General features: G+C 43.8%; 1 protein-coding gene across 1 annotated transcript in view; it reads right to left on the bottom strand.

The window, feature by feature from the left end:
- LOC137368742 (trans-2,3-enoyl-CoA reductase-like) overlaps positions 1-20,733 on the bottom strand; it is a 202,532-nt gene that overhangs the window by 72,609 nt on the left and 109,190 nt on the right. Inside the window, exon 4 of the mRNA XM_068028931.1 lies at positions 4,025-4,128. Within this exon, the coding sequence (XP_067885032.1) occupies positions 4,025-4,128 (104 nt within the window). The remainder of the gene's footprint in view (positions 1-4,024; positions 4,129-20,733) is intronic.

The following is a 20,733-nucleotide window of genomic DNA, read 5'->3' as shown; positions in this document are numbered from 1 at the left end:
GAGTATTAAATTGTGACACATTTTAATGCAAAATCAACCTTTTAATTTAATTATTAGCTGCTTCAATGTGCAGTTAGTCAGGATTTACTTCATTCCTACATTTTGTCCATTTCTACAAAATAAGACAGATGTTAAAGCCCTGGAGGGACCTGGGAGAGTCCTGGTAGTCAGATGAGCAGGAAATATTGGCTAAAAAATGAATCTCTTGATGAATTAGCATGCATGTCATAATAAATTTGTCAATGCTGAATACTTCGGAGGAGCAAGAACAACAGCAGAAAGCAATAGCCCCGCAAGGTTCCAGACCATAGGATATGGACTTGTTGGACTCGCTATTGAGGTGACATCTACTTGGATTTGGGTGAAGAAAGTATGCAAGTCCTTGTCAGCTCCTGTCACCAGTCCTGCAGCAATGGAGCAACATTCTGATGGCACTTTGCATTCAACCCGATGCCGCTGGGTGCTTCCAGGTGCCAAGAGGAGACATCATTTGAATCAGACATTATACTGTTCATTGGTGCATCATAGAGATGTCAGATTGCCTTTTCTGCTACCTGTCGGCATACATCAGGTTCATTTGTGGCATCAAGCACCAGCTGGGAAGGCAAAGCTAATTTTACCAGTCATATAGCATTGTCCGAACACAAGACTACATTCACTGCAGTCACGTTGAGATTTCAGCTGCTGCAGAAAGTCCCTCCATTTTATTAACAGATAAAATTACTATACCCTTAAGATTTAAATGATGTACAACGACCATCAAAAGATTATATGAAGCCTCAGAATTCCATATCCCCCTTATCAACTCTTGTTTATTCTGAAACATTTTTTAATTGAAGTCAGTTTTGTATGAACCATTGAACATTTTAATTTGCTTGAGAGTTTGGTTTCCTGATCCAGCAAAATAAATAGTTATCATCCAGATGTACTATAGTTATCAGAATTTACTATTCATCCAGCTCTGGAACTGGAGGCTGGTGAGAGTCAGGAATGTGGGTCGAGGAACCGGCATTTTCTTTAAGAATACTTTGGTTTTGAAATGGGAAAAAATAAGTCTTAAGTGCCCAGGCATGGCATTTGATTAGGTCATCTAAACAGATGGTAAAAACTCACTGAATTGATGTCTTTGCTACACCTGGCAACAAGAGCAATTCTTCCCCACTGTGTCAGACTGGATACATTACCAGCCACTTTCCATTATCTTTGGAATTGTTTGGTGGTGCCTTGAATCAGGAGTTGAAAAGAGTTGCAGTGTGCCACATGCTGCACTGTATTGCCATGAAAAGCGGCACACATATACTTGATGAAGAGGTAATGTAGCAAGACAGATCCCACAAAGAGAATGATGGAGAATATGTACCCCTGTGCAGTACACAAGCATATGCCTTATGGGGGGCAAATGTGATGGGCAGCAATCAACAAAGTTTTGAAATGATTCCTGCACAACCCCTTTTCTGGAAACAAGGACAAAATATTTACATATATAAAACCCTCAAATTTTTTCATTGGGCTCTAAGCTTAGTATTTCTATTTTTCGATCTTTGCTCATCTAACAATTCCTATGTTCCTATGTATCTTCAAAGGAAAGCTAGATGGGTTCCTGTCTGTGACAGCAATCACACTGAACAAGAGCTCATGGAAATAAGTGTAATTGTCTCCTGAACTAATTTAGATTGCCTTGAAAATAATTTTCCATATTTTATTTCTCCGAGTGGGCCTGAGGTTTTTGATTTCACGCCAGGCACTGCATGGCACCTAAAGGTAGATAGTCTCCTGACCTGATGCAGAAGACATTACAATTATATAGGACAGGCTACATGGCCAGCTGATTTTTTCCTGCCTGACATTTTTGTATGTTTATATGTAATATATACTTAATGAGCAAGAATGGATATTTCTTGTTGGATTTCTGAGCGAGTAATTAAAAAACATTATCTGACCATCTGTACAAACTGTCTGGGTGGAAAGGTAGCATTAACATGTTTACAAAATACAAACACAGCATGCACTAATGCACTAGAGGAGTATAGAAAGTGTAAGGGGGTTCTTAAAAAAGTAATTAGGAGAGCAAAGAGGGGACATGAAAAAACACTGGCGAGCAAGATAAGGCGTTTTATAAGTATATTAAGGGCAAGAGGATAATCAGGGAAAGAGTAGGGCTCATTAGGGACCAAAGTGGCAATCTGTATGTGGAGCCGGAGGACATAGGTGAGGTTTTAAATGATTACTTTTCATCTGTGTTCACTACGGAGTAGGACGATGTAGGTGTAGAGATCTGGGAGTGGGATTGTGATATACGTGAACAAATTAGCATTGAAAGGGAGGAAGTATTAGCTGTTTTCGTGGTCTTAAAAGTGGATAAACCCCAGGCCCAGATGAGATGGATCCCACACTGTTATGTGAGGGAAGGGAGGAGATAGCACGGACTCTGACACAAATTTTCAAAATCTCTCTGGCCACGGGAGATGTACCAGAGGACTGGAGGACAGCGAATGTGGTACCATTACTCAAGAAGGGTAGCGGGCATAAACCAGGTAATTACAGGCCAGTGAGTCTAACATCAGTGGTAGGGAAACTATTGGAAAAAATTCTGAGGGACAGGATTAATCTCCACTTGGAGAGGCAGGGATTAATCAGGGATAGTCAGCATGGCTTTGTGAAGGGATGATCGTGTCTATCTAACTTGATTGAATTTTTTGAGGTGGTGACTAGATGTGTAGATGAGGGTAAAGCAGTTGATGTAGTCTACATGGACTTCAGTAAGGCTTTTGATAAGGTCCCGCGTGGGAGATTGGTTAAGTAGGTAAGAGCCCATGGGATCCAGGGCAATTTGGCAAATTGGATCCAAAATTGGCTTAGTGGCAGGAGGCAGAGGGTGATGGTCGAAGGTTGTTTTTGCAAGTGGAAGCCTGTGACCAGTGGTGTACCGCAGGGATCGGTGCTGGGACCCTTGCTGTTTATAGTGTACATTAATGATTTAGATGTGAATATAGGAGGTATGATAAGTAAGTTCACAGATGACAGGAAAATTGATGGTGTCATAAATAGTGATGAGGAAAGCCGTAGATTACAGGACAATATATATGGGCTGGTAACATGGACGGAGCAGTGGCAAATGGAATTTAACCCTGAGAAGTGTGAGGTGATGCATTTTAGGAGCACTAACAAGGCAAAGGAATATACAATGGATGGTAGGACCCTAGGAAGTACAGAGGGTCAGAGGGACCTTGGTGTACTGGTCCATAGATCACTGAAGGCAGCAGCACAGGTAGATAAGGTGGTTAGGAAGGCATATGGGATACTTGCCTTTATTAGCCAAGGCATAGAATATAAGAGCAGGGAGGTTATGATGGAGCTGTATAAAACGTTAGTTAGGCCACAGCTGGAGTACTGTGTACAGTTCTGGTCACCACACTATAGGAAGGATGTGATTGCACTGGAGAGGGTGCAGAGGAGATTCACCAGGATGTTGCCTGGGCTGGAGCATTTCAGCTATGAAGAGAGACTGAAAAGGCTAGGGTTGTTTTCCTTAGAGCAGAGAAGGCTGAGGGGGGACATGATTGAGGTATACAAAATTATGAGGGGCATAGATAGGTAGAAACTTTTTCCCTTAGCGGAGGGGTCAGTAACCAGGGGGCATAGATTTAAGGTAAGAGGCAGGAGGTTTAGAGGAGATTTGAGGAAAAAAAATTTCACCCAGAGGGTGGTTGGAATCTGGAATGCACTGCCTGAAGAGGTGGTAGTGGCAGGAACCCTCACAACATTTAAGAAGTATTTAGATGAGCACTTGAAACACCACAGCATACAAGGCTATGGGCCAAGTGCTGGAAAATGGGATTAGAATAGTTAGGAGCTTGATGTCTGGCACGGACACGATGGGCCGAAGGGCCTGTTTCTGTGCTGTATAACTCTATGATTCTACGACTAATCTAGAGTGCCCTTTAACATTTTCAGCAAGGGAAGACCATCCAGCCATGCGTTCTCTATTTGTGGTGCTTAATACTATGACGCAGTTAGGTCTTACCGTGATCCAGCTTATTTGTGTTCCCAGGTCTCTGAAGTATAATGTAACGATGGAAGAGGCTGCAAGGTTCTTAATGACTTTGCATTCTTTCAGTGATGGACCAGCTGTGAACAGGCAAGACCAGGAACAACATTATGTTTACGTCATCACTTCAGTAAAGGTAGAGTGAGCACTGTGACCATTGCATTACTGCAGCTGCTGAAATAAATCAAGATTTGAAAAATGTTGCTGCAAATTGCTCATTTAAAAGCTTAAATTGTGAAAGGGTGAAGCCTGGAATGTTTAAATCTTGAGACATTTAAGAAGAGACTTAATGCAAACATGAGGGAAGAAGGGAATAGAAGAATAAAGGAGGATAGAAAGAGGTCATTAGAGTTGCAGGAAGTTCATGTGCAGCATAAACATTGACATAAACTAGTTGGGCTGAATGGCCTGTTTCTATGCTGAAAATTCTATGTGAATTATTAAAAATCAAAATTTCTATGAATTGCTAATGTATTGATAACAATATCTAATATGCCTACTATCAGACCAGTCCAAGATTAGGAATCACTCATTGGCATCCTACTTTAAAGTACTATCTGATTACTTTGCTCCAAAAGGTAACATATGACATTAGAGTAAGTTCTCTGTTTCTCCATTCTAGTCACATAAAAAATCCCAGGGGGATAGACAGTTTTGTCATCTGTGCTCCAGATGTGCATCCAGAAGTGGAAAACTTCCCCTCAGTGTGACTGATTGATGTAGAGAAGATTAGTTGGAACAAGCAGGGGATCACACCAAGCTAAATTGCCAAACTTCTTAGAAAATGATTTGTGGACATCTACATTCGTCAACAGAAATATCGCTACAAATTGTGAGCTGATGCTGCAATAGATACCCACAATTCACTTATAATAGGAAATAAACTTTACTACAACATATTTGCAGCCCATTCCTTTCTTGACACATTCGTGAGGCTGCGGGCCATAGTTACTGCTTACTACTAAATTTAATAGCGGCTCTTAGGGCAAAGAAATCTGCTCCATTTAGGTTTTGTTGGAAGTTGATCATCAGGTAGGAATTCTCATTATATGTTCAGGGCTATAAATTCACTTGCCTTAAAACAGGCACAGAGGTCTTGATACATGATTGACCCATGACGGGGCGGCACAGTGGCGCAGTGGTTAGCACCGCAGCCTCACAGCTCCAGGGACCCGGGTTCGATTCTGGGTACTGCCTGTGCGGAGTTTGCAAGTTCTCCCTGTGTCTGCGTGGGTTTCCTCCGGGTGCTCCAGTTTCCTCCCACATGCCAAAGACTTGCAGGTTGATAGGTTAATTGGCCATTATAAATTGCCCCTAGTATAGGTAGGTGGTAGGGAAATATATAGGGACAGGTGGGGATGTGATAGGAATATGGGATTAGTGTAGGATTAGTATAAATGGGTGGTTGATGGTCGGCACAGACTCGGTGGGCCGAAGGGCCTGTTTCAGTGCTGTATCTCTAAACTAAACAATAGAACAGACAACATGCAAACTTCGTGCTGCCAGCTAATTATAATGATAATGATATATAGCACAATGCAAAAGACACAGCTGAGTGGCTGCACGGCTCAACATCGGGCCTAAATTCATGCAAGCTTAGCACCACTTAAAGCCAGCCTTCATTTTTTAAAGGCAAGGTGCATTCTGATTGCAGCAGCTGCTGAGAGTTGGCGTGGAAGAGGTTATGAGCAAAATGAGGAGTGGAAATATTGCAACAGACCACATACCATGCCCCAATGTTCTCTGATCGGCACTGGAAGCCTTGGAGGTGCTTCCTCCAAGAAGGCTTGGGAGGTGGACCTGAGGAGAGATGTCCTCTTCCGTTAGGAGCCAGCAGGCCCTCCTGACAGTGTTAGAACTCAGCTAGCTAGGCAGTGAAGGATAGGACACTGAAGCCTAGTCTTCATACATTTATCAGCTTTTATTTACAGAGGCACACATTACATATTGTTTACTTCCAAACAACAACTACACTTTCAATCTGCTCCTATATGCATGAGCACAGGTGAGTACCTAACTAATGCCCACCAGCTGAAAACAATTTGATAAAGTGTGACATAATAGGCTTACCAGCAAAGTTCAAGCCCATAAAACAAAAAGGACAGTGGCAACATGGATATAAAGTTGGCTGCGTGACAGGAAACAGAGAGTAGTGGTGAATGGTTGTTTTTTTAGACTGGAGGAAGGTATACTGTGGGGTTGCCCAAAGGTCAACATCAGGACCACTGCTTTTCTTGATCTATATTGATGACACTAGACTTGAGTGTACAGGGCACAATTTCAAAATTTGCAGATGACACAAATATGGAAGCATTGTGAACTATGAGGAGGATAGTGGTAGACTTCAAGAAGACATAGACAGGCAGGTGAAATGGGCATCACAAGACAGTGAAATTTAATGCAGAGAAGAGAGAAGTGCAAGTGATAAATTTTGGTTAGAAGAACGAGGAGAGGCAATATAAAATAACAGGTACAATTGTAAAGGGGGTGCAGGAACAGTGAGACCTGGGGGTATATGTGCACAAATCATTGAAGGTGGCAGGACAGGCTTAGAAAGTGGATAAAAAGGCATATAGGATCCTGTGCATAGAGTACAAAAGGTGGGAGGTTATGATGAACCTCTATAAGCCATTGATTCAATCTCAACTGCGGTATTGGGACCCCACCACCATCCTGTCTCCACCGAAATTTAGTCTGGGGTGGGAAGGTCTGTGAACGGCCTTCCCGCCCCGCTGCCAATTGAGGCCCTTAACTGGATAATTAACCCCAATTAAGGGCGTCTTCTCACCACAGCCACAATTACCCGTGCTTCAAGCAGCCCTGTTGCTGCACGGGAAGCACGGCACGAAAAACCGTGCAAGCTGCTTCCTGGCTCTGGGGGTGGGGGTGGCACTCATTCAAAGGCACTATGTGCCTTTGAAAGAGGAACCCAGCATCGGAAAGGTGGGGGGGGGGGGGCAACTGAGGGCCACTCCCCTTCCCTTTCTGCCAACTCCCCTGTAACCCCCACCCCATGAGACCCCTCCTGCTCTGGTTCCAGTGTTGCTCCTCGGTGTCTGGTCACCACTGCCTCCACGGCAGCTCTGATTGGCCAACAACTCTGCAAGGCCAGGACTTCTGGTGACGGGGTCTTAAATCCTATGAAGGCCTGCCAACGTCCATTTAAGTGTGTGATTGGTACTAAATGCAGCGGGCTTTCAGGAAAAGAGGCGATGTGGGGATCTCAGTGTCGGTTTCCCCCGACCCCCACAACCAGCATAAAATTCCCCCCATTAAGACCAGTTCTGGGCACCACACTTTAGAAAGGTTGTGAAGGCTTCAGAGAGGTGCAGAAAAGGTTTACAAGAATAGTTCCAGGGATGAGGGACTTTAGTTATGTGGATATATTGGAGAAGCTGGGACTGTTCTCCTGAGAGGAGAAGGTTGAGGAGATTTGATAGAGGTGTTCAAAATGACAAGGCATTTAGACAGAGTAGATAGAGAGAAATGGTTCTGCTGGCAGAAGGGTCAAGAACCAGAGGATGCCAATATCAGGTGATTGGCAAAAGAACCAGTGGCGACATAGGTAAAAAACTATTTTACACAGCGAGTGGTTAGGATCTGCCTGAGAGTGTGGTGGAGGCAGATCCAATCATGGCTTTCAAAAGGCAATTGGATAAGCATCTGAAGAGAGAGAGAAAAGAAATTGCAGGGCTATGGGGAAGGAGCCGGGTTTTGGACTGGCCGAGTTGCTCCTACGGACAGCTGGCACAGGCATGACAAGCCAAATGGCCTCCTTCTGTGCTGTAAGCATTCTATGATTCTACAATCCAATTGACATACAATTAACAGATTTCCTCTTCTATCAATAAGTAAATATGTGCAGCCAAATTTTTTTTTAAATTGAAGACTTTCGTACTCTGTACAAAGCATTACATTGTGAAATGACCCTCCTCCAGAACGCCTAACAATTTATTTATACATGCAATTCTTTTAATAAAACAATCTGACAGTTAATGGCTTGCATCCACCCATTTAATTTTAGAGATTTCCTTTCTCTCCAGCATTTGTTTCAAGCCAGTAAGGTCAATCCATAATCTTTTGTCACTCATGCTTTTTGTAGTGTGTATATTATCTCACAATGAATGAGTACCTACATAACATTCAATGGGTATACTGTCTTCAGTACATTTATTGTACAGAACATCACTTAAACTATTTACCAAATAGAATCCTATATCCACTGCCTTCACAACAATCGGTGTTTCAGCAGTCAAAGCGCTTTTAACAATCATTTATATTTTCTTAGTTAAAGGACATTTCCCATTCTGACCGATATGAAATACCATGAAATCAGCTACACCAGAATACCCATCAAGAAGCAAGAAGATGAGTATGTGAAGCATCACCAAAGATAACTAGCTTTATGTTCTTTGGGTCACTTAAGGATGGGACCGTAAATACACATTTTTCCAGGTGTAATTTTTGTAATGTTTTAAACATCCTTAAAACATCCTCTCCTGTGGTGTATTTCATCCAAGTACTTAACTCCAGCACATAAAGTAGCATCTGGTCTCATCTGAGTGCCCAACCAGTTCAACTGACCAATCAAGCCTTGCCATTGCTTTGTCTTTTCTTTAGGTAGAACATCACTTTTCTATGATGACCTAGTATAATTAACCAGGATGGAAGTGACACTCTCGAAACAGGGGATTGTTAATTTAAAATTATACCATACCTACTTTGCTGAATATATATACCAATATATTTAAAATCCCCACAAGCCTGATTCCCAATTTTAAATTCTACTCTAATCTTATAAATGACACATTTCTCAAATTCTGCAGTACCAGCCCATAAGAAATCATCAACATGCATCATGAAGATGCCTGAAAGCTTTCCTTCATGATACCAATAAAACATTGCTACTCTGCTTTTAGTTGAACACAATCTATTTTCAGCAAAACAGGTCTCTCTGCAAAATACCATGCCCTGGAAGTATCATTCAGGCCTCAGATGCATTTATTTTTGTTGCCTCTTTATTAATACAAACCCACCTATACCATAAAACTGGTTCACCTTTATCTGGTACTTCAGGATAAACTCCAAATTCTCTCCAACGATCTAGCTTCCTTTGTTTTGCTTTTCTTATTAGTTTATCCTTAAATTTATTTACAGTCACTAAAAACTTCACGATTATGAGGATTTCCACTCCTAGTTCTGTTGTGTGACTGTTCTATGGCCTTCATTTTATTATCTGATCTATTCAAGCTATGTTCTCTATTTCCACTTTAATGTCTGTAGGGGCTACAACAATGAGATCTCCCTCTTACATGATAAAAGGCTCTTTCTGTAGTTCATGACCATTTTCTGATTCCAGACTCACCATCACTACTCGTACTGTGCTTTCTTTCTTTCCACTCTTTCACTCTATTCTCAGTCCATGGACCTCGTTTCTTGGCCATCATCTGGGACATTCAATCAAAATTTAAACTTACCAGTAACTTTTCCCACATGTCCCACAATCATCACATGCCTCCATTCACAAGATTGCTCTGGAATATATGTCACCCAAGTACCCACTGTGGGTAATTGTCTTGTGGATGTGATAGCCCACTAAATACATGAGCATTTGAGGTACAAGATGCCTTGTTTACTTCTATCAGCTGCCCAGAATCTGATATTCTATAATACGAAAATGCATTCTATAATGCCAAAAGGTTGGGTCGTTGAATATATTCAAGGATGCGTTAGACAGATTTTTGATTGACAAGGGAGTCAATGGTTATTGGGGGCAAGCAGGAAAGTGGAGTTAAGACTACAATTAGATCAGCCATAAATCAGATCAGCCATAATCTCATTGAATGACAGAGCAGGCACAAGGGGCCGAATGGCCTAATCCCGCTCGTATTTCTTATGTTCTTATATTCTGTAATTAATTCCAATAAATTGTAAAGTGCCACATAAAAGGTTACTACACAAGATAAGAGCTTATGATGTTGGGGGTGATATATTAGCATGGATGGAGGACTGGTTAACTAACAGGAAACAGAGAATTGGGATAAATGGGTCATTTACAGATTGGCAAACTGTAACTAGTGGAGTGCCACAGGGATCAGTGCTGGGGCCTCAACTATTTATGATCCATATTAATGACTTGGATAAAGGGACTGACTATATTGCAGCCAAATTTGCTGATGATACGAAGATAGGTCGAGGAGGATACAAAGAGTCTGCAAAGGGATATAAATAGGTTAAGTGAATGAGCAAAAATTTGGGAGATGGACAATAATGTGTAAATGTGAGGTTGTCCACTTTGGCAGGAATAATAGAAAAGCAGAATATAATTTAAATAGAGAGAGATTGCAGAATATTGTGATACAATGGGGCCTGGGTGTCCTTGTACATGAATCACAAAAAGCTAGCATGCAGGTACAGCAACTAATTTTGAAGGCAAATGGAATGTTGGCCTTTAATACAAGGGGGATGGAAGATTAAAGCAGGGAAGTCTTGCTACAACTGTACAAGGCATTGGTGAGCCTGCACCTAGAGTACTGTATACAGTTTTGGTCACCTTATTGAAGGAGGCATACTTGTATTGGAAACAGTTCAATGAACGTTCACTGGGCTGATTCCTGGGATGAGAAGTTTGTCCTATGAGGAAAGGTTGAGCAGGTTGGGCCTATACTCATTGGATTTTAGAAGAATGAGAGGGGATCTTATTGAAACATATACGATTCTGAAGGGGCTTGACAGGGTAGAGGCTGAAAGGAAGTTTCCCCTCTTGGGGGAATCTGGAACTAGGGGGCACAGCTTCAGAATAAGGAATTTCCTATTTAAGACAGAGATGGTGGAATTTCTTCTCTCAGAGGGTTGTTCATGTTTGGAATTCTCTTCCCCAGCAAGCAATGGAGGCTGGGTCATTGAGTATATTCAAGGCTGAGTTAGACAGATTTTTGATTAACAAGGGAGTCAACAGTTATTGGGGGCAAGCAGGAAAGTGGAGTTAAGGCCACAATCAGGTCAGCCAAAATCTTATCAATTGGCACAGCAGGCACAAGGGGCAAATGGCCTATTCCTGCTCCTATTTCTTGTGTTCTAATATTCTGTAATTAATTCCAATCAATCATGAGGAATGAACACTTACAGTTTGATTGCCATGTTTGATCAGTACTGTCTTACCATCATGATCTATTACCTTATCATGGCCTTCCAATCCCCCTATAAGCCTCTCTTTTATAGTACACCATCCTAAATTAAGCTGTCTCAGATAGTCCAATATGATGCCTCAGTGTTCTACCAGTTTTCTGTGATACATCAGCATTCATAAAAGCCTGTGTCCTTGCATGCAAAGTATTTCAATTCTCAGAAAAAGACACTAATTGCAGTACTTTTTAAAGCAGCTGGATTATCATAAAGAACAGAAAGTAATTTTGGATTGCACCCATAGAGTAGTTGGTAAGGACTATATTCTGCAACAATCTGAAGAGATTCTTTGCATGAACTGCCCCTGCCAGGGCAGTTGACAATTTACTCTGGTTGATCAATCATAATTTTACACACAATTTCATCAATCACAGCTTGTTTTCGTTCACAGAGACCATTGCTGAAAGGGAGCACCAGCGTTAGGGAGAGAAGTAATAAAAACACCTAAAGTGCTATCAGCACAATGGAAGGAGCTGACTGATGAATATCTGGTGATCTTTTATTTTAAGCCTTAAGTTTATTTCTGTTAAGTCAGTTAATAGTCTAATAAATAGAGGCATGGCAGGGCTACTCAATCTCACGGAATGTGCATCCTGTTCCCTGTGAAACAGTTCACATATCCTGGACAACCATATGTGGAGAAAGTGTCAGCAGCTGGAAGAGCTCAAACTCCAGCTTTCACAGCTTGAGCAGCAGCTGATGTCACTTTGGTGCATCTGCGAGGCAGAGAGCTACATGGATAACACTTTTCTAGATGTGGTCAGCTTTAGAGCGTGCAGGCCAAGAGGGAATAGATGACCGCCAGACAGTTAAGGAGGACCAGACAGTGACTGCAGAAGTCCGCTGAGTCCATCGTGCTGTCTAACTGGTAGGTGAGAGTGATTGTTCCTCTGGGGTGTACACAAAAAGCAGGAAAGTTCCAACCCGGCCAATTACCGCTCCATGAGCCAACTCCCGATCATCAGCAAAGTGCTGGGAGATGTCATCGACAATGCTATTAAGTGGTACTTACACAGCAATAACGTGCTCACCGATGCTCAATTTGGGTTCTGCCGGGGCCACTTGACCCCTGATCTCATTACAACCTTTGTCCAAACATGAACAAAAGAGCCAAATTCAAGCGGTGAGGTGACCACCCCCTGACATCAAGGCAGCATTTGACCAAGTGTGGCATCAAAGAACTCCAGCAAATTTGAAGTCAATCGGAATCGGGGGAAAACTCCATTGGTTGGAGTCAGACCTAGCATACAGGAGGATGGTTGTGGTTGTTGGAGGCCAATCATCTCAGCCCCCGGACATCACTGCAGGAGTTTCTCAACCTTCTTCAGCTGTTTCATCAATGACCTTCCCTCTATACAAGGTCAGAAGTGGGGATGGTCATTGATGATTACACAGTGTTCAATACCACTCACGACTCTTCAGAAACTGAAGCAGTCCATGTCTATATGCAACAAGACCTGAACATCTTTCAGGCTTGGAATGATAAGTGGCAAGTAACATTCGCACCGGACAAGTGCCAGGCAATGACCATCTGCAACAGCAGAAAATCTAACCAGCTCCTCTTAACATTCAATGACATTACCATCGTTGAACCACTCCCAGGACAGGTACAGCATGGGTTAGATACAGGGTAAAGCTCCCTCTACACTGTCCCCATCAAACACTCCCGGGACAGAAAGATTTAAAAAAAGGGTTAGATACAGAGTAAAGCTCCCTCTACACTGTCCCATCAAACACTCCCAGGGCAGGTACAGCACAGGGTTAGATACAGAGTAAAGCTCCCTCTACACTGTCCCCATTAAAAAAAACACATCGCTGATTCCCCCGTCATCAATACCTTGGGGTTACCATTGGCCAGGAACTGAACTGGACCAGTCATATAAGTACTATGGCTACAAGAGCATGACAGAGGCCGGTAAATCTGCAATGAGTATCTCAGTTCCTGGCTACCTAAAACCTGTCCACCATCTACAAGGCACAAATCAGAAGTGTGATGGAATACTCTCCACTTGCCTGGATGAGTGCAGATCCAACAACACTCAAGAAGCTCAACATCATCCAGGAAAAAGCAGTGCGCTTGATCGGCACCCTATCCACCACCTAAAAAATTCACTCCCTCCACAGTAGCAGCAGTGTGTACCATATGTAAGATGCACTGCAGCAACTCACCAAGGCTCCTTCGACAGCACCTTCCAAACCCGTGACCTCTACCACCTAGAAGGATAAGGGCAGAAGATGCATGGGAACATCACCAATTGCTAGTTCCCCTCCAAGCCACACATTATACTGACCTGGAACTATATTGCCGTTCCTTCACTGTCACTGGTCAAAAACCTGGAACTCCCTTCCTAACCACACAGCGGGTGTACCTACATCACATGAATTGAAGTAGTTCAAGAAGGCATCTCACCACCACCTTCTGGAGGGCAATTAGGGATGGCCAACAAATGCTGGCATTGCCAGTGATGCTCACATCCCATGAAAGCATAAAGAAAAGTGCAGCCAGAGCCAAGTCCATAGCGCCATGGGTGTCTCAGCTGTACAAGGGAGCAGGAAGAAGATGGGAAAGCAAAAATGATAGGGGATTCTATACTTAGGGGAACAGATTGGGGTGTTTCTCTGGCTGCAGACATGAATCCAGGACAAGGAGCAATCTTGAGTAAAAATAGTTAATTGGAGGAAGGCCAATTTCAATGGGTTGAGAATGGAACTGGCCAAGGTAATTTGGAATCAAAGATGGCAGGCAAAACTGAAATGGGACAATGGGCTCCCATTAAAGAGGATATAGTTCGGGTACAGTTGAGGTATAGGAACATTGTTCCCCCGAGGGGGAAAGGTTTGGCAAACAAAGCCAGAGTTCCCTGGATGACAAAGGAGGGTAAAGTTACTGAAATAGTAAACCAGAGGCCCAAATTCATGCTCCAGAGACATGAGTTCAAATCCCACAGCAGCTGGTAAAATCAAACTCAATTAACCAATAAATATGGAATAAAAAGCTAGTCTCAGTAATGGTGATCATGAAACTACCAAATTGTCAGAAAAACCCATCATATTCACAAATGTCCTTTAGGGAAGGGTAACTAGTCTGAACTAGATTCTGGGCCCAAACTAGTCAAAAGCATGAGGTGATAGCCAAAGTTCTAATTTTTGCATTCCGTACACTATCAACATTCTATGTTAGCAATCTGTCGAGATTGTAATTATGCTGAAGGTTTTACTTTTCATTTTTTACCATCCTTACCCAGTCTGGCCTACATACAGTCCCATGGCCTACATGTGACTCCAGACCCACAGCAATGTATTTGACTCTTTACTGCCCTGTAAGATGGCCTAGCAAGCCATTCAAGTGTGTCAAACCGCTACAGAAATGTTGAAAAAGAATAAAACCGTGCCCAGTCAACCCTGCATAGTCCTCCTCTTGGGACTTGTGCCATAATTGGGAAAGCTGCCCCACAGACTAGTCAAGCAATAGCTTGACATAGTCATACTCACCAAATCATACCTTACAGAAAATGTCCCAAATTCCTCCAACACCACCCCTGGGTATGTCCTGTTCCACCGGCAGGTAGACCCACCAGAGGTGGTGCCATAATGGTATACAATCGGGAGGGAGTGGCCCTGGGAGTCCTGAACATTGACTCTAGACCCCATGAAGTCTCATGGCATCAGGTCAAACATGGGCAAGGAAACCTCCTGATGATTACCACTTACTGCCCTACCACACATCAGTACTCCTCCATGCTGAGCACCACTTTGAAGAAGCACTGAGGGTAGCAAGGGCACAGAATGTACTCTGGGTGGGAACATCAATGCCCATCACCAAGAGTGGCTTAGTAGCACCACTACTGACCCAGCTGACAGAGTGCTAAAGATGTAACTGTGAGACTGGGCCTGCGGCAGGTAGTAAGGGAATGAACAAGAGGGAAAAACCTGCTTGAACTCACCCTCACCAATCTACCTATCGCAGATGCATCTGTCCATGACTGTATTGATAGGAATAAACACTTCAGAGTCCTTCTGCAACCATGTTGAACAAAGCTCTGAGCTGACAGCAGTACCTCATAAAATGTACCCTCACCAATTCTACTGCCTGGTATTTTGCACATAAATCAACGTTTGCTGCCGGGCATCAAACCTGTTACACTGACAGTGTTGATGATCTATTTCACCATCTCAATGGCAGGGACAAGACAACACCAACACTTACTGTAATAGGTCTGACTAATGTCTTGCAGGTCCTCACCTACCAAGAATGAGGCATATTGATTTCACCACTTGGACATTAAATTTCAAATTGTTGCTGGGAAGAAGAGAAGGCCTGATACAAGGGGTTGCCAGGCCCCTGGCTAAAAAGACATTTAACAGACAGGCTTGTAGACAAAGGAGCCACTCCAATTCAATCCATAAACAGACATGGTCAGACCTGTTAGTCACATGGCTAACTGGCTATGGCAGAGTTTGAACTGAAAGTTTTAAATTGGAGAGACAGTGTTTGAACTGGCGGAAAGCTATTTGCTCCTGGACTGAGGTAGACCTCCTCTCCTGTCTGCTCCCATATTTTTCTCACAGAACTCCAAAAAATGCCTGAAGACACATGAACCCCAAGACAGAAAAGTCTCCTACAGTGAACAAGATTTAAGAAGAATACTGGGCCCCAACGAAAAGCAAGATCTACCTACAATCAAGGACTACAGTAAGCTCGAAGCACAGTAACAAAAAAATTCTCTTCAGGGATTGCCTCAAACTTGTCCACTTTATTTTTCTTCTGCTCATTTGTGTCTCTATTTGCATGTGTGTATCACGCACGCATGCTAGCGTGGGTGCGTCATGTATCCGTAGGCATTAACCAAATTAGAGTTTTAAGTTTAAGTTTAATAAATTTCAATCTTTCTTCTTTAAATCTAAGAAAACTTGTTTGTGCTCGTTTCTTTACCTTATAATTGGAAAGCAGTGAACAAGAATTCACCAAGGTGGAGCTAAAAACAAGTGTGTTTAAAAATAAAACCCTGTTACAGTATGACAAGATGAAGGCTGAAAAGGAACCCCAGACCTCTTTCTCACCTGGTCGTAACAGAAATTTGGTGCTAGCATCCGGAATTGACCCACAGCCAAATCAGAGAAATTGGAAGTGGGAAGCCAAATTGTTCTCAATCAAAAAAGAGCAAGATTAATACATTTTTTTTGTGGTTGCATGTGATTGAATACTAACATGTCTGTAACTGAAGCTAGTAGCTCTTCAAGCCAGGGTGAAGTAACTTGGGATAAGTTAAAGCACTGTCTATGGAAGAGTTGAGGAATACGGCTGAGCAGTGTGGGATCATTGTACGTGACAAGGCTAGGAAGTCTGAACTCCGAAGGCTAGTGGCCAAACAATTTTCCTTTGAATCTGAAGGTGCAGAAGCAGTGTCAGAAGCAGTCTCCGACAGGGTATTGTTAGCAAAGCTACAATTGGAACAAAGAAAACTTGAATTTGAGGAGAGGGAAAGAGAAAGAATATTCCAGAACGAATGCGAAGAGAGAAAGAGTTGAAGCGGCTTGAGTTAACTAGGGGGCGACAGAGTAACCCCAGTGAAAGCGTGGCCAATATGAAGGAGCATAATTCAGGGCTGGGTACAAACTTGTTAAAACTAGCTCTACTAATTCCAAAATTCAATGAGGAGGATGTAGAAGCATTGTTTGTGTCTTTTGAGAAAATGGCAAAGCATCTAAAATGGCCAGCTGAAACCTGGTCTCTTTTACGGCAAAGCAAGCTAACTGGAAAAGCCCAGGAAGTTTATTCCCTGTTGCCAGATGAGAGTTCATCAAATTATGAACTGACCAAAATGCTATCCTCGGGGCATATGAATTAGTACCTCAAGCCCATCGCCAAAAGTTTAGAATCCTCAAGAAGCAAGCTAATCAAACTTATCTGGAGTTTGAAAGAAATAAGCAACTGGCTTTTGACCAGTGGCTGAGGGCTCTTAAAGTACAGCTCAGCTATGAGAATCTCAGGGAAGTAGTTCTGTTAGAGGAATATACTTGATCTCGTCCTCACCAATCTGCCTGCCGCAGATGCTTCTGTCCATGACAGTATTGGTAGGAGTGACCATGGCACAGTCCTTGTGGAGACGAAGTCCCGCCTTCACATTGAGGATACCGTCCATTGTGTTGTGTGGCACTATCACCCTGCTAAATGGGATAGATTTCGAACAGATCTAGCAATGCAAAACTGGGCATCTGTGGGCCATCAGCAGCAGCAGGATTGTACTCAACCACAATCTGTAACCTCATGGCCCGGCATATCCCCCACTCTACCATTACCATCAAGCCAGGAGACCAACCCTGGTTCAATGAAGAGTGCAGGAGGGCATGCCAGGAGCAGCACCAGGCATACCTCAAAATGAGGTGTCAACCTGGTGAAGCTACAACACAGGACTACTTGCATGCCAAACTGCGTAGGCAGCATGCGATAGACTGAGCTAAGCGATCCCATAACCAACGGGTCAGATCTAAGCTCTGCAGTCCTGCCACATCAAGCCGTGAATGGTGGTGGACAATTAAACAACTAACTGGAGGAGGTGGCTCCACAAATATCCCCATTCTCAATGATGGGGGAGCCCAGCACATCAGTGCAAAAGATAAGGCTGAAGCATTTGCAACAATCTTCAGCCAGAAGTGCCGAGTTGGTGATCCATCTCGGCCTCCTCCTGAAGTCCCCAGCATCACAGATGCCAGACTTCAGCCAATTCAATTCACTCCGCGTGATATCAAGAAACGACTGAAGGCACTGGATACTGCAAAAGCTATGGGCCCTGACAATATTCCGGCAATAGTACTGAAGACCTGTGCTCCAGAACTTGCCGCGCCCCTAGCCAAGCTGTTCCAGTACAACTACAACACTGGCATCTATCCGGCAATGTGGAAAATTGCCCAGGTATGTCCTGTACACAAAAAGCAGGACAAGTCCAACCCGGCCAATTACCGCCCCATCAGCCTACTCTCAATCATCAGTAAAGTGATTGAAGGTGTCATCAACAGTGCCATCAAGCGGCACTTGCTTAGCAATAACCTGCTCAGTGACGCTCAGTTTGGGTTCTGACAAAGCCATTCAGCTCCTGACCTCATTACAGCCTTGGTTCAAACATGGACAAAACAGCTGAACTCAAGAGGTGAGGTGAGAGTGACTGCCCTTGACATCAAGGCAGCATTTGACCGAGTATGGCATCAAGGAGCCCGAGCAAAACTGGAGCCAATGGGAATCTGGGGGAATACCCTCCGCTGGCTGGAGTCATACTTAGCACAAAGCAAGTTGTGGTTGTTGGAGGTCAATCATCTGAGCTCCAGGACATCACTGCAGGAGTTCCTCAAGGTAATGTCCAAGGCCCAACCATCTTCAGCTGCTTCATCAATGACCTTCCTTCAATCAAAAGGTCAGAAGTGGGGATGTTTGCTGATGATTGCACAATGTTCAGCACCATTCGTGACTCCTCAGATACTGAAGCAGTCCGTGTAGAAATGCAGCAAGACCTGGACAATATCCAGGCTTGGGCTGATAAGTGGCAAGTAACATTCGCGCCACACAAGTGCCAGGCAATGACCATCTCCAACAAGAAAGAATCTAACCATCTCCCCTTGACATTCAACGACATTCCCATCGCTGAATCCCCCACTATCAACATCCTAGGGGCTACCATTGACCAGAAACTGAACTGGAGTAGCCATATAAATAACATGGCTACAAGAGCAAGTCAGAGGCTAGGAATCCTGAGGCGAGTAACCCACCTCCTGACTCCCCAAAGCCTGTCCACCATCTACAAGGTACAAGTCAAGAGTGTGATGGAATACTCTCCACTTGCCTGGATGGGTGCAGCTCCAACAACACTCAAGAAGCTCGACACCATCCAGGACAAAGCAGCCCGCTTGATTGGCACCCCATCTACAAACATTCACTCCCTCCACCACCGACGCACAGTGGCAGCAGTGCGTACCATCTCCAAGAAGCACTACAGCAACTCGCCAAGACTCCTTAGACAGCACCTTCCAAACCCACGACCTCTACCAACTAGAAGGACAAGGGCAGCAAATACATGGGAACACCACAACATGCAAGTTCCCCTCCAAGTCACACACCATCCTGACTTGGAACTATATCGCCATTCCTTCACTGTCGCTGGGTCAAAATCCTGTTCAAGAAGGCAGCTCATCACCACCTTCTCAAGGGCAATTAGGGAAGGGCAATAAATGTTGGCCTGGCTAGTGATGCCTGCAGCCCATGAATGAATTTAAAAAATAATTTAAAATCTCTCTCCCACTCTCAATAAAGACCCATATAGAGGAGCAGCGGGTTCAGAGAGCTGGCAAGCGGCCGTTCTGGCCGATGAGTTGACTTTAATTTATAAGTCAGTTTCCCAAGGGCGAACCTTTCCTAATCACCCCCACAAATCCGAAAAGGACAAAGAGTCAGAAGGTGATCGAAGCCCACCGCTCCCAGTGGCGCTGCTGGGACTAACAGCTGCCAGCCCGATAATTGACCAGCAGCTCAATGAGGCGGGACTTCCTCCCTGAAGCGGGTGGAAGTCCCGCCTCAGAACAATTAAAACCCAGGGACCCGTAAAATTCGGGTCTGATCCCCGGGCCGGGCGGAAGCAGGTTCGCCACCGACCTTTATATCAGTGGCCAACTCCAGTCCGCCCGACGTAAAATCCAGCCCAGAAAGTCTGATGGTCAGTTGCAGTTCTTGGATCCTCCACAGCACAGTCTCATATAGAAGAGGGTAAATTGAGGCACATATTCAGCACAGGCCAGGTGTTATTTCCTCAACTGCCCCAATTCCACCCCTTGAGATAATAACAACCCCAGTGTTCAAGGAACCAAAAAATGAAATTGGTGTTGTGTATCAGGGCATTGGTTTCGAAATTCATCAGGATGTTGATTCATGCAAATACACTGGGATCACATCTTTTGGTGACCTCTGACACTGATCCTCTTAGAATATGTAGGGTCAGTGGGAATTCACTTAATTTAAATGAATACTCATGCAGGTACACACTTACCTGCAAAATGTCCCCCTCCCCACCTATCCCTCTGAGATATGTGCCGCATCAACCAAAATAAAATTCCAACCATCTTCATTCAGAAGTGCCAAGTGAATGATCCATCTCAGCCTTCTCTTGAGGTCCCCACCATCACAGATACTAGTCTTCAGATAATTTGATTCACTTCACATGATATCAAGCAATAGCTAAGCACACTGGATACTGCAAAGGCCTTGACAACATCCCAGTTTTAGTGATGAAGACGTGTGCTCCAGAACTAGCCACACCCTAACCAAGCTGTTCCAGTATCACTACAACACTGGTATCTACCTAACAGTGAAAAATTGCCCAGGTATGTCCCTTCCCTATCTTGAGGTTGCCCCTGCAAGTGTCCATGAGGTTGCTACTGACTGGATCTGTGTTACCGTCCCTCCCTCCCTCTCAAGTTCTCCTCCGTCCTGGAGGCCCACCTTCTGAATGGATGAT

Source organism: Heterodontus francisci, chromosome 4 (assembly GCF_036365525.1).
Source record: "Heterodontus francisci isolate sHetFra1 chromosome 4, sHetFra1.hap1, whole genome shotgun sequence".
Taxonomy (NCBI): Eukaryota; Metazoa; Chordata; class Chondrichthyes; order Heterodontiformes; family Heterodontidae; genus Heterodontus; species Heterodontus francisci.
This window is presented reverse-complemented; position numbering and strand designations above follow the sequence as displayed.